The 12,734-nt window shown below is 32.8% G+C and overlaps 2 protein-coding genes across 3 annotated transcripts; both read left to right on the forward strand.

The window, feature by feature from the left end:
• The first annotated feature begins 393 nt into the window (after window positions 1-393).
• On the forward strand, window positions 394-2,487 carry LOC111918950 (DNA-repair protein XRCC1). Of its 2 annotated transcripts, none has more exons than XM_023914566.3 (7): window positions 394-696; window positions 860-1,089; window positions 1,167-1,355; window positions 1,436-1,606; window positions 1,692-1,805; window positions 1,899-1,985; window positions 2,069-2,487. In XM_023914566.3, the coding sequence occupies exons 2-7, from the start codon at window positions 892-894 to the stop codon at window positions 2,405-2,407; spliced, it is 1,098 nt and encodes a 365-aa protein (XP_023770334.1). In that variant the 5' UTR covers window positions 394-696; window positions 860-891; the 3' UTR covers window positions 2,408-2,487. The 2 variants fall into 2 exon arrangements, with proteins under 2 accessions (XP_023770334.1, XP_023770333.1); XM_023914565.3 differs by having other exon boundaries at window positions 394-647.
• A 1,795-nt stretch (window positions 2,488-4,282) lies between these two features.
• On the forward strand, window positions 4,283-10,461 carry LOC111918949 (N-terminal acetyltransferase A complex auxiliary subunit NAA15). Its single transcript, XM_023914564.3, has 26 exons — window positions 4,283-4,538; window positions 5,174-5,252; window positions 5,351-5,433; window positions 5,544-5,693; window positions 5,773-5,888; window positions 5,990-6,095; window positions 6,168-6,239; window positions 6,333-6,448; window positions 6,527-6,659; window positions 6,735-6,812; window positions 6,899-6,952; window positions 7,047-7,117; window positions 7,193-7,247; window positions 7,320-7,415; window positions 7,508-7,636; window positions 7,737-7,819; window positions 7,891-8,121; window positions 8,210-8,342; window positions 8,425-8,529; window positions 8,617-8,748; window positions 8,852-8,908; window positions 9,009-9,106; window positions 9,202-9,260; window positions 9,335-9,446; window positions 9,595-9,686; window positions 9,902-10,461. The coding sequence occupies exons 1-26, from the start codon at window positions 4,488-4,490 to the stop codon at window positions 10,075-10,077; spliced, it is 2,667 nt and encodes an 888-aa protein (XP_023770332.1). The 5' UTR covers window positions 4,283-4,487; the 3' UTR covers window positions 10,078-10,461.
• Window positions 10,462-12,734: the final 2,273 nt, after the last annotated feature.

Consider the following 12,734-nt stretch of genomic DNA (forward strand, 5'->3'; position numbering starts at 1 on the left):
AAATGAATATGGTGAAAGGAAAAAAGAATGGGGGTTTCAAATGCATGAGATTCAAGAAAAAATGCTAGTTTTATAAGTATGTATGATAATGATTAATAAAATTAGATTAAAGAACTAAATTAAATTAATAAAGATTATAAAAAGATATAATTTCACGTAATTATTTAAATCAAGGATTATAATTTTATATAACTAAAAAAGTATCTCTAAGTAATAATAATTTATTTAGAATAATTGATTAATAATTTTAATTTTTTAATATGAAAGTTTAATTAATTTTATAACCGTCTTCTCATGAGTTATAAACTAGTAAAAAATATATTAAAATCACATTTTTCTCAAAAACATAATAATTTTTATTTTTTACTAAATTAACACAAAACAATGGCCCATTTGCAAATGGTCGGGTGCGGATCACTAACCCACGTCTTAGGTAGTTTCGAGGCTGGAAGAGCAAAGAGCCACCGATCGGCGAAGTATTGGTATCACTGGCCGTTACCAGAGGAGTTGATTGGTGAAGTACGCAATTTCCCGTAATTCTCAGGGACTCAACGACCGAGGAACGCCATTGATTGGCCATTCACTACCGGTTCGAGCACAAATTATTGGCAAAAACACAGACGTATCAATTTGTTGGTTTGCTCAAGGTTTTGATAAATTATTCAGCGCTTGTTCCTCATTTAATTACAGTTTCAAGCAAGTATCTATCTTCACCTTGTATTCTGTTTGTAATTGTTCAATTTCGGTGTACATGAGTGTAAACTTTTCATATTTAGGCACATTCGATACCCAAACAGTCCGATATTGATATTTAGGAATATGCATAAGCTAGAATTCTGACTTCTTCCTACATGATTAGGTCACGAAGTTGGTGCAAGTAGGTGTGTTGACATGCCTGATTCTGGAAGTGTTAAGGCCACAGGGAGGAATCTCCCTTCATGGATGAGCTCAAGGGACACTGATAAAAAATCTGAGAGTAAGGAACCATCTGAAGATGATAAAGGTAAACGACAAGGTAAACCACAAGCCAGCCAAGCCACAACATCTTCTGAATCAAGTTTAGGTTCTAGTAAATCCTCCAAACTCCTGGTAAGAGATGATCTACAATGCTCCAATTCACTTTTTTCTTCTGCTAAATTTCTTGACAATAACTTTGATTCTTGTAGGAAGGGGTTGTATTTGTGCTCTCAGGATTTGTTAACCCTGAACGCAGCACATTAAGGTCTCAAGCATTGGAAATGGGGGCAAAGTATGAAGCTGATTGGAACAACAATTGCACCCTTTTAGTTTGTGCATTTCCTAACACCCCAAAGTTTAGACAAGTTGAGGCTGATAATGGAACCATTATATCCAAGGTTTTAACTTTATATCTTCTTTTATTATTGTTACTTGTTAGAGGTATGAAAATCTTATGAATTTGATAACTTTATTTTAGGATTGGATAACCGAATGTTACAACCAGAAAAAGCTTGTTGGCATTGAACCTTACCTTTTACATGCTGGTAAACCTTGGAGGCATCAAAGTAGCTCTAGTTCAACAAAGAGCTCTTCTAAGAAAGTAGATAAGTCTACAGATTCAAAACCACAGGCTTCTACATTGAGCAAGGTTTATTTAGTTATTCTTCAATGTGCATATAAATGTTGGGTGATTAAGTATTAGTTGCAATGACATATTTGTATGTTATAATCAGAAACAAACAACTCACAAGAATGTTAAAAATGAGTTTTCAACTTCTGAAGTGAAGAAATGGGCAATAGATGATGTGAAAAGGACGATATCATGGTTGGAAAGCCAAGATGAAAAGGTAACACATTTTGGTATTTGATTTCTAAGTTGTGCTGCAAGGAGACTGAGTTTATGGTAAATGACTAAATTGACCTTCTTTCATATTACACAGCCTGATCCAAGTGAGATAAAGAAAGTAGCAGCTGAAGGAATCTTGACATGTTTACAGGATGCTTTAGATTCTCTTAAGCAGGGGCAGGTATGTAATTTTTTCTCAATAAAGTTTGCTAGTAAAATTATGCTCCTCTATTGTTATTCAATCCACCTCTATTTTATTTATAGGGTTTGGGAAAGATAATGGAGGAGTGGAGTATTGTGCCACGTGTCATTGAGGAGCTAAACAAGCTGGATATATCTGGAGATAATTCTAAAAAAGACATCTATCACCAAGCAATTGTCTGTAAAAAAATTTATGAATTTGAGGTTGGCAATTTGGAAAATGAGACAAAAGATAATAAGAACAAACGACCCAAGATTGAGAAAGGGGTAAAAAAGGAAAATCCAAAAAGTGATGCTGCTGCTGCTTATGATAGTGATGATACCATTGAGATGACAGAAGATGAAGTAAAAGAGGCATTTGATAACATTGTAAATGATAACCACTTTGCTCATAGATCTTAAAAAACTCTCATGTCTACTCTTTTCATGGTTTTGTGGACATTTGCTTTGTATGATCTTTAAGAAGTTTTTGTTTTTGGTTCCGAATGCTTGATCTTTATTTATTTTTTATTTTATTTTATTACAAGTGGCCCCTTTTTTCTTTTGGAATTTAGCTTTTAGGTTTGTTTATTTAGGATTACAATATTATGATAATTGTAGCCATTTTATGGCTTTTTCCACATATAGCCAATAATTTTGCAATGGACTTATTGTGAAATCGCTATCTGCTGTGAAATTTGCTTTTTGTATGGTTCTCACCAAAAATAATATTAAAAAACTAAAAAGAAATTTATATAACTGTGATATTTCTTCTTATGTTGTGAAATTGTTCTTCATATCTTATGGAATTTTTCATATTATTATGAAAATTAATGATTTTTTGTTGTTGTGGTGATTTAAAGAACCGTTTCTGTCTGCAAAAATAAGTTTCTTGTCAAGAAAAAGAGATTTTTGATTTTTTTTTTTTGAAAAATGAGAAAAATCTAAAGTAAAGGATCCTTTCACGACTAAAAAGTCACTTCCAAAAGTTTCTAATTTTTTTATTTGGTGGTTACTTGTCGAACAAGCAACATAATTTGTTATTTTTGTAAAATTCACTTCCAAAAGTTTCTAGTTTTTTTTTTCTTAAATTCTTGTCCATTAGATATACCGAATTTGAATTTGTTATGATGTGTACTTTTAACACTGCTAATTGCTTTTATCTTATTTTTTCAGAACAAAAAAGTTTATAACAAGCAAAAACGAATAGCAAGTTGCTATACAAAAGCACATCTAGAAATTACAAGCATTAACCGGGGAACAACACGAATTGAACCAATTGGGACTAATAGTTTTGCTCTATGTTTAATATTTAGCTAAAAATTTGATGTGTGGATCCTGTAGCTGAGTATATTGTAAACACATAAAATGACGCAACTCATAGTGGTATTCAAACTGGTTTAATCGAAAGAACTTAAATATGTAAATGGTGTTAATAACATGATTATGGAACTCGAAAGTATGAGAATATGAACCTTTGTCTCTCCATTCGATAATCTATTCAACAAAATCATATAAGATTACCTTAAAAATATGTTTCGAAGAGATAACTAAAAAAAATACATGGTAAAGGAATATTATGATACTCTTATTTAAAAAAATAAAATAAAATAAGATTGTATTTGAAGTAAGAATATCAAAATTTTTAAACTTTATGATGTTTATCTAATAAAACTTTTCAACTTAGTAATGAATATTAAATGAACAGGGCATTAAATTTTGTGATGTTTATGGATTATGTTTTGAACTTTGTGATGGATATCAAATAAAATATTGAATAAAATCAATATCGAATAAAGCTTTGAACTTTATGATGTATAACAGATAAAAATTAATTTTTGTGACTATTATTTTTTTTTTCTTTTGAATTTTATGATTTTTGTTGAATAAAACTTTAAACTTAATAATAAATGCCAAATAAAACTCTAAACTTTATGATGGATATCATTTTGAATAAAGTTTTGAAGTAGTTTATTCATTATACATCATTTTTTGTTTAACCAACATTCAAGCATACTAAATAACTACTAGTTCTGAAAATAAATTGATTATAATGTGTTTACATAGACATGTTATGAGTCGTTACATATTTTACTTCCATTAGAACATCCTACCTTTTAAAAAAAAACTAATTTGACGGGGATGACGGAAACCTAGAGTTGGTTACAATTTGAGTGGCTAAATTTCGAAATTTATTTGTTTGGTGGCTAAATCTGGAAACATTTTAGCTTAGTCTCAAGAATCAAAGAATTACAAACACACCCCTCGTAGTCTTCCAACACTAAAAAAAGCTTTTGGCCTTCGCCTCCTCGTTCTCTTTTCTGAGTAGGGTTGCAGCAGATAAACGCCACCACTCACCTCTCTCTCTCTCTCTCTCTCTCTCTCTCTCTCTCTCTCTCTCTCCAGTGACCTAAAGACCTTCACTGAGCTACCGAACCTCTGTGTGTTTGTGTATTTATACATCTACTTTCTCTCTCAAGAAGTGTCTAATTTGCAAGACACAATGGGCGCTTCGCTACCTCCCAAGGAGGCCAACCTGTTCAAGCTAATCGTCGTAAGTTCTTCAATCTGTATTGATTTAATCACTGTATTAATCTGTTATTTCTTCTGCCAGTCTATCTGAAGAACCCTAGTTTTTTTGGTTGTACACAACTATCTCGATGACTGTTACGTGTAGATGAAATTGGATCGTCAATTGTAATTATGAAGTGTGTTTTGTTCGTTATGAATTAGAGTAAAGATACGACTTTTATGTAGTACCAACTGGCAGCAAGTTCCTTTTTTTTTTTTTTTTTTTTTACTATTCATGCATTTGATGCATCACATTGAATGAACTTTGAATTGGTACTTCTTGCTGATGGATAAAAAATTACGATTGTTGTTACATGCAACACTATAGAGGACACTGTAGCGATTTATTTAACTGGATTTGCATCAAAGAACATTTTCTTTACCCTAGTATGGATGACTGAGACAAAGTCAAAATTGTTATGCACATTTGTGTAATAGCCATTCAAACCAAATTCTTGGTGTTCACTGTTCAGCAGTGAACCTTACCAGTGCTGCATAATATAATATTTTAGTTGCAACAGTGCTGCCAACTTCTTAATATTACCAGCATCATTGTCTGACTGTGTTAAGTGGTTTGATATTGATTGAGACATTCTCTCTTGATTGTATGTTTGCCAGAAATCTTATGAAACAAAACAGTATAAAAAGGGGCTGAAGGCTGCAGATGCAATATTGAAGAAGTTCCCAGATCATGGAGGTTTGTTTATGTTATAAGTTATTATCTAGTATTCTAGTGCTACACTAAATTGTACCCTTGATTTTTAGTTTTTACTATTCTTCCATTTTGGTTTCTAGAAACTCTTTCGATGAAAGGATTAACATTGAATTGTATGGACCGAAAGTCAGAAGCATATGAGCTAGTTCGATTGGGTTTAAAGGTCGGAATTGTTTCTTTTCATCATATTTCACATTACATGTAAAATGTTTTTCTTTCTTTTTGCTCTGTATAAATCTAATATGAATTTTAGCATCACTTGTTCCATTGTAGAATGACTTGAAAAGCCATGTTTGCTGGCATGTTTATGGTCTTCTGTATCGGTCAGACAGAGAGTATAGGGAGGCAATTAAATGTTACAGAAATGCTCTGAGGATAGATCCTGACAATATTGAAATCTTGAGGGACCTATCACTTCTACAGGTGGGTATTCTTGCATTATATATCTCATATTTTATCTTCTTTTGGGTGGTTAATGGTGTTTTTTGTCCTCTACATGCAGGCACAAATGCGGGATTTGTCAGGTTTTGTTGAAACCAGACAACAGTTGTTAACATTGAAACCAAATCATCGCATGAATTGGATTGGTTTTGCAGTTTCTCATCATTTGAACTCAAAGTAAGTTGTGATATACTTTTATACTCAAAAACTACTATTCGCATGTTTCTATTTCCTTAACCTTCCAGAAGATTTTGTTAACCTTTATGTTGTTTTGCCAGTGCTTCAAAAGCTATTGATATTCTAGAAGCATATGAAGGGACTCTTGAGGATGATTATCCTCCAGATAATGAACGTTGTGAGCATGGTGAAATGCTGTTATATAAGGTAATATCTGTAATAGAGTATGCAATTGAAACTTGAAAGAATGCATTTTTATGTGCCTTTGTTGTCATACAGATATCTTTATTGGAGGAATGTGGATTGATTGAGAAAGCTCTTCAGGAGTTGCACAAGAAAGAATTCAAGATTGTAAGTTCATTGCTTATTAGTTTCAAAATGGTATAAGTAAGAGAAAAAATTGGATTAATTGTCGTTTGTCACCTTCTGAAAATGCCATTCTAGGTTGATAAGTTATCCTACAAGGAAGAGGAGGTTTCTCTTCTTGTGAAACTTAATCGCTTTGAAGAAGGTGAAAAGTTGTATAGAGTTCTCCTATCAATGAATCCTGACAACTACAAGTAAACCTTTTTTTTTTAGCTTTTATGAGCTTCAATTTAGAAAAAAAAGAATATTAATTGACCTCTTTTATCACTTAGATACTATGAAGGATTGCAAAAGTGTGTTGGATTACACTCAAAGATTGGTCAATATTCATCTGATGAAATTGATCAGTTGGATACATTGTACAAATCACTTGCTCAACAATACACCTGGTCTTCTGCTGTTAAGGTGATATAAATTACACCACATTTTGATTTAAATTAAAAAATTTCCTCTATCTAAATTACAACATTTTGTTTTTAGAGGATCCCCTTAGATTTTCTGGAGGGTGTAAAATTTCGTGATGCAGCAGATAACTATGTTAGGCCTCTCCTAACAAAGGTACCAAATGTTGTGTGTGTGTGTGTTCTTTTTTTTTTTTTCCTTTTTTTGTTACAAACTCTTACTTTTGTCAATGTCACATGCAGGGTGTCCCTTCATTGTTCTCTGACCTTTCGCCTCTATATAATCACCCTGGAAAGGTTTGTGCAAACTACCACTTTCACAAAATTAAAAAAACTGTGAATTTTCTTGATTTCTTCTTTTACTTTGGAAAATCTTTACCCTTTTTCATAGGCTGATATTCTTGAAAAGTTACTCCTTGATATTGAGGAATCAATTAAGACAACTGGTGGATACCCTGGAAGGTAATTTATTAATTAGTGGATTATGTATTTAATCCCTTTTCAGATTTTTAAATTAATGTGTTAAATCTAATACAGGTCAGAAAAAGAGCCACCCTCAACACTTATGTGGACCATGTTTTATTTGGCTCAGGTTTGTCTTCACTTGATTTTATAAAATTTCCTTTTTCTCATTTTTATAAACTATAAAGTTTTCCTTGTGTAGCATTATGACAGGCGAGGGCTGTATCATATTGCTCTTACTAAAATCGATGAAGCCATGCAACACACTCCAACTGTTATCGATTTATATTCTTTCAAGGTCTGTTTTTTTTTTTAAAAAAAAAACTTCTCTTACATTTTTCTTTATAAAAAGTAACAACATTTACCTTTGAGATTTCTAATTGTTCACAGAGCAAGATATTAAAACATGGTGGAGACTTTACAGCAGCTGCTGCTTTAGCAGATGAAGCTAGATGCATGGATCTTGCAGATCGTTATGTAAATAGTCAATGTGTCAAACGAATGTTACAAGCTGATCAGGTCAACACCTCTAAATAATATATATATATTTTTCACTTATCTTGTTTCTGTATGATTTTTTATTCATTAATTTACATTGTTTCATATTTTTTTATTATAGGTTCCACTAGCAGAAAAGACAGCTGTATTATTCACAAAAGATGGAGATCAGCACAATAACCTTCATGATATGCAGTGCATGTGGTTAGTTTTTCTTTATTACAAATAAGTTTGAGAACAAATATCTATATTTTTTTAATTTTTAAAATTTTTAGGTATGAACTTGCTTCTGGAGAAAGTTATTTGAGACAGGGTGATCTTGGACGTGCTTTGAAAAAATTCTTGGGTGTAGAGAAACATTATGCAGATATTACAGAAGATCAATTTGATTTTCATTCTTATTGTTTAAGAAAAATGACTCTGCGTGCATATATTGAAATGTTAAGGTTTCAAGATCGACTTCATGCACATAATTACTTTAGGAAGGCAGCAGTTGGAGCTATAAGGTAATGCTGATGATTCAGTTACATTTGTAAAATCTCTCATTTCTTTATACTCTATACCTTTTGAAATTTGATTTTTTTTTTGATGCAGATGTTATATTAAGCTGTATGATTCTCCTTCAAAGTCGTCTACTGAAGAAGACGATGAGCTGGCAAAACTACCTGCTTCTCAGAAAAAGAAATTGAGGCAAAAACAGAGGAAGGCTGAAGCACGAGCTAAGAAAGTATTCATTCTTTACATTTTATGGATACAAAAATTGTTTTTTTTTTTCTTTTTTTTGACCTTTTGTTTTATGTTTTCTTAAGGAGGCAGAAGTGAAAAGTGAGGAAGCAGTTGGTGGTGTTTCCAGGTCTGGGAAACGAAATGTCAAGCCAGTTGATCCAGATCCACATGGAGAGAAGCTATTACAGGTTACCCCCCCCCCCCCCCCCCCCCCCCCCCCCCCCCCCCAAATATTGCTTGATGGAATTACTGTTGTAATCTTTTGTAAATGTTAGACTGAAGATCCGTTAATGGAAGCTGGAAAGTATCTAAAGCTGCTTCAAAAACATTCATCTGATTCCTTGGAGACACATTTGCTTTCTTTTGAAGTAAATATGAGAAAACAAAAGATCTTGCTTGCATTACAGGTAATCTTATTTCAAATAAAAATATGGAGGGAAATTTAAAAAAAAAAGTAGTTTATTTTATTTAATTTGGATAATAACTTAACTAACTTTTGTCTTTCATCAGGCCCTGAAGCAACTACAACGATTAGATGCTGGAAACCCGGACTCTCACCGATGCTTGGTATCCCAACAATCAAATTAATTTCTCTGATAGTTGTATATTTTTTTTATATAAAAAATATTATTTCTCAATAAAAAATCATACTTTGTTCTTTTTACAGATAAGATTCTTCCATAAAGTGGCATCAAGGCCAGCTCCTGTCACTGATGGTGAAAAACTGATTTCCGGTGTCCTTGAAGCAGAGCGACCTACTTTCAGGTTGTTAAATTGATTATTTAATTACCTTTTACAACATTAATCTTTTATTATTATTTATGTATTGTGAAATAAATTCTGGGTTTTCTCTATTGTAGTCAGTTACATGACAAATCTCTGATGGAGGCAAATACTATTTTCCTCGAACAACATAAAGGTTATTTCTTACTTTTACCATTAAAAGGGATAAATACAAGAAATATTAATTATATTCTTGATGTTATTATTTAGATTCCTTGATGCACAGAGCAGCAGTTGCTGAGATGATTTACTGTTTAGAACCAAACAAGAAAGGAGACGCGATTAAATTAATACAAGATTCACCCAATAACCTTGTGTCTAGGTAAATCTGACTAATAAAATGCATCCTATATATATTTTTTATATTTGCATCATAAATTTATAAACAATATTACCTTTTTAATCAAATGGACATATCATTATCAAGTGTTCATATATATACTAAAAAGTCTGCTGTGTTTTTTAATCAGTAATGGATTGGTTAGAGAATGGAAGCTTAAAGACTGTATTGCAGTTCACAAAACATTGGAGGCTATTTTCAATGATCATGATGCTGCATCCAGTAAGTTTTTTTTTTTTTCCTAGAAAACAAATCCGACCTTAGTCCCCATTCTTAAGGGAATGTGATTCCATCCATTTTGTTAGTTTTAATTCTGTAGTCAGATGGTGTTTTTTTTAAACATGATCATAGAATGTAATTACTAATTCCATTACTTTGCTTTATTCCATTCCATTCTATCAAATACCATTGCGGAATATAACTTTTCTGTTTTGTAGGATGGAAAGTCCGATGTGCAGATTACTTTCCATACTCGACCTACTTCGAAGGTCGCCACTGCTCTACTCTCAACGGAAACAGCGATTCCAATCATTCACATGCCGAAAATGGATCGATTCCATTCCTTCCATCAAATGGAAAAGTAGAAAAGGGAATAAAGAATCTAGCAATATAAACAACACAGGAATAGAAATCATCTCGTGCGTATAACTTAAATGACAAGATTTGATCAATTACAAAATCATGTTGCAGGTTTGGAGAGAAAATGTCACCTCACACAACCAGGTACTCAAAATGTTTTTGTTTAGTGTTTATTTAAGGGACAAAATCATGTGTATACTTGAGATGTGTTTTTTCAGTTAAAAGTATTTGATGTCTTTTTAGTGTTGATTTTGGAGGATTTTTAGTTATTAAGATGAAGAGATAGTTGGGAATACCTCGAGAGTATGTTGTACTTGGTCTTTTTTTAAATTTTTTATAAGTTTATCATGTACAAATGCTATGAAAGTTTTGGCATTGAATATTTTTACTACCACAAACACGTTGTGTTTTGACGTTATTCCCATATGTTTGTTTTATCTGAATCGAATTATGTGTGATGGTTAACGAGTTAAAATGGCCCACGTTGATAGAAACACCAGTTGTCCTTGTTTTGAAAACCATAGCGAACCAGATAGTTGAACTAGTTTAATTAGCAGTTTGATAGAAGCACCGGTTGTCCATGTTTTGAAAACCATAGCGACACGACACGAACCTGACACGAAATAAACGGGTTTGGGTAAGATATTTCAACCCGTCTAAATAAACGGGTTGACACGACACGATACGAAAGTTAAATGGGTAAGGTTAGGGTTGAGAATTTCAACTCGAATATGACTCGAAAATGACCCGTTTATTTATATGCATGTTTTTTGAATTATTTAAATAATCTAGAAAGATACAAAACCAAAACCATAAGCAAAATAAAACCTTCGAATTGAATTGTTTTGTAATGTTGAAATGACTTAGTCTTCTAGATTAAGACTTCATTTCAGTTTTTCCATTCTTTTCCAAACTATCCGGTCTTTTTCACCACTCCCACGTCCTCATGACCTTGTCATTCGCCCCCCTAACTCTCACTCTTTTAATTTTGTCATCTGAACTTGCTATGACTTCATTTATTTTGCCTCCAAACTATTAGTTTTTCCTTTCCGCCTACCCAACTCCTACTCTTTCAACATGCTCAATCTTTTAACCTCACATGACACAACATATTTCAAGGTATATCCCTAACCCGAAACCCAACACAAACTCGACACAAAAATAAACGGGTTGACACGACATGACACGACACGTTAATTAAATGGGTCGGGTTAGGGTCGTGCACTTTCAACTGTCACACCCCAAACCGATAACGGCGGAATACGTTTCGGGGTGGAGGACGTCATGTACAGTATCATCACAATTGCATAATAGTAAAAACAATAAACATACAACCATTGCATTACATAGTGAGTTTAATTACAAATGTGTTTTGTAATGTTCAACAAACACCAAAAGTAATACAAAAATAAGAGATGGATCTTGTATGCTCCACCTTCTCCAAAATGCTGCACCTGTACCTGTCTATTTTTGACCTGAGGATACAAGTTATTTTGAAAACGAGTATCAGCATAAAGCTGGTGAGTTCATAAGAGTTTAGTGTGAGTTTTTGTATAAAAGACATTAGAACTGATAGTATGAAAAGCTGCAATTTACATTCATAAGTAGTACAAAACCCTAAAAAATCCTATATTTTCCAGAAAATACATTGTAAGTGAAAACCTTTAAGAAAGCATGAAATTTTCATCTTTGAAAACCGTTTATTGTAAAAGTATATCAGTGAATCTCCAATAAGTAAGGTATTAAAATAGGTTATGCCTGTAGTCAGTAATAGAGGTGCAAACTTCCTTTAGTGTTAGATACTTGTTTACTTTGGGATGTTAACTTAGCCTTTAGTTTAGTATTTTAGTGTAGATATAGTGTATTCCTTGTATGCTACTGATAGTGTGAATAATAGAGGACCTCATGCCCTTCCCGGTCATGCACATTGTAGTGAAGTAGCGGCATCCCTGGGCCTGCACGGCTCGGACTGAAATTAACAGTCGGGATGTAATAGTGTCTGCCCCGTATAGATCTATACATGTAGCGTCGTTCTCCTGTCGGAAAACTCTAGGCGTAGTGTGTAGCGAATAGAGTATCTCATAGTGAGTTAGTGTGTTATCTTCGGATTAGTACTTTCTCTTGTATTATAGTGTAGTAGTCTTTTGTATAGCTCGTAGTGTGTTCTCTTATTAGTGTATAGTCTCGTAATAGTGTGTAGAGTAGTAGCTATAGCGAGTAGTAGTGGCCTTAACTATACCTATTATAGTTAACTTAGTGTGTATGGTTCTTGTCAATTTAGTGGTTTAAGCATCGGATGAAATGAAAATACTCGTATCCAACACTAATATACATGATATATAACTAAGAAATAAACGACAGTCGAGCGGATAACAACTACCCTAAGCCCACAATCAAACAAGAACAGGAAATAAGGCGAGCTATCGGTCCTAAGTCCTTCAAGTCTTAATTATATAAATATATTAGTGTGGTTACATTTTGTAAGAAAAAATTATTTAATAAAAACCTTGTCCAAAGGGAACATTTAGAAAATTGTTTATTTATCCAAAATAGTTTTGAAAACGTGAAATCCTTTTATAAAGCATAGCGGTAAATCACATGTGATTTGAACTACGGATAGTGAATCACATGTGATTAATTTCCATAAACATGTATATTTGACTTGTATCCCCCCCTAAAACATATAAAAAC

This window comes from Lactuca sativa, chromosome 4, assembly GCF_002870075.4.
Source record: "Lactuca sativa cultivar Salinas chromosome 4, Lsat_Salinas_v11, whole genome shotgun sequence".
NCBI lineage: Eukaryota > Viridiplantae > Streptophyta > Magnoliopsida > Asterales > Asteraceae > Lactuca > Lactuca sativa.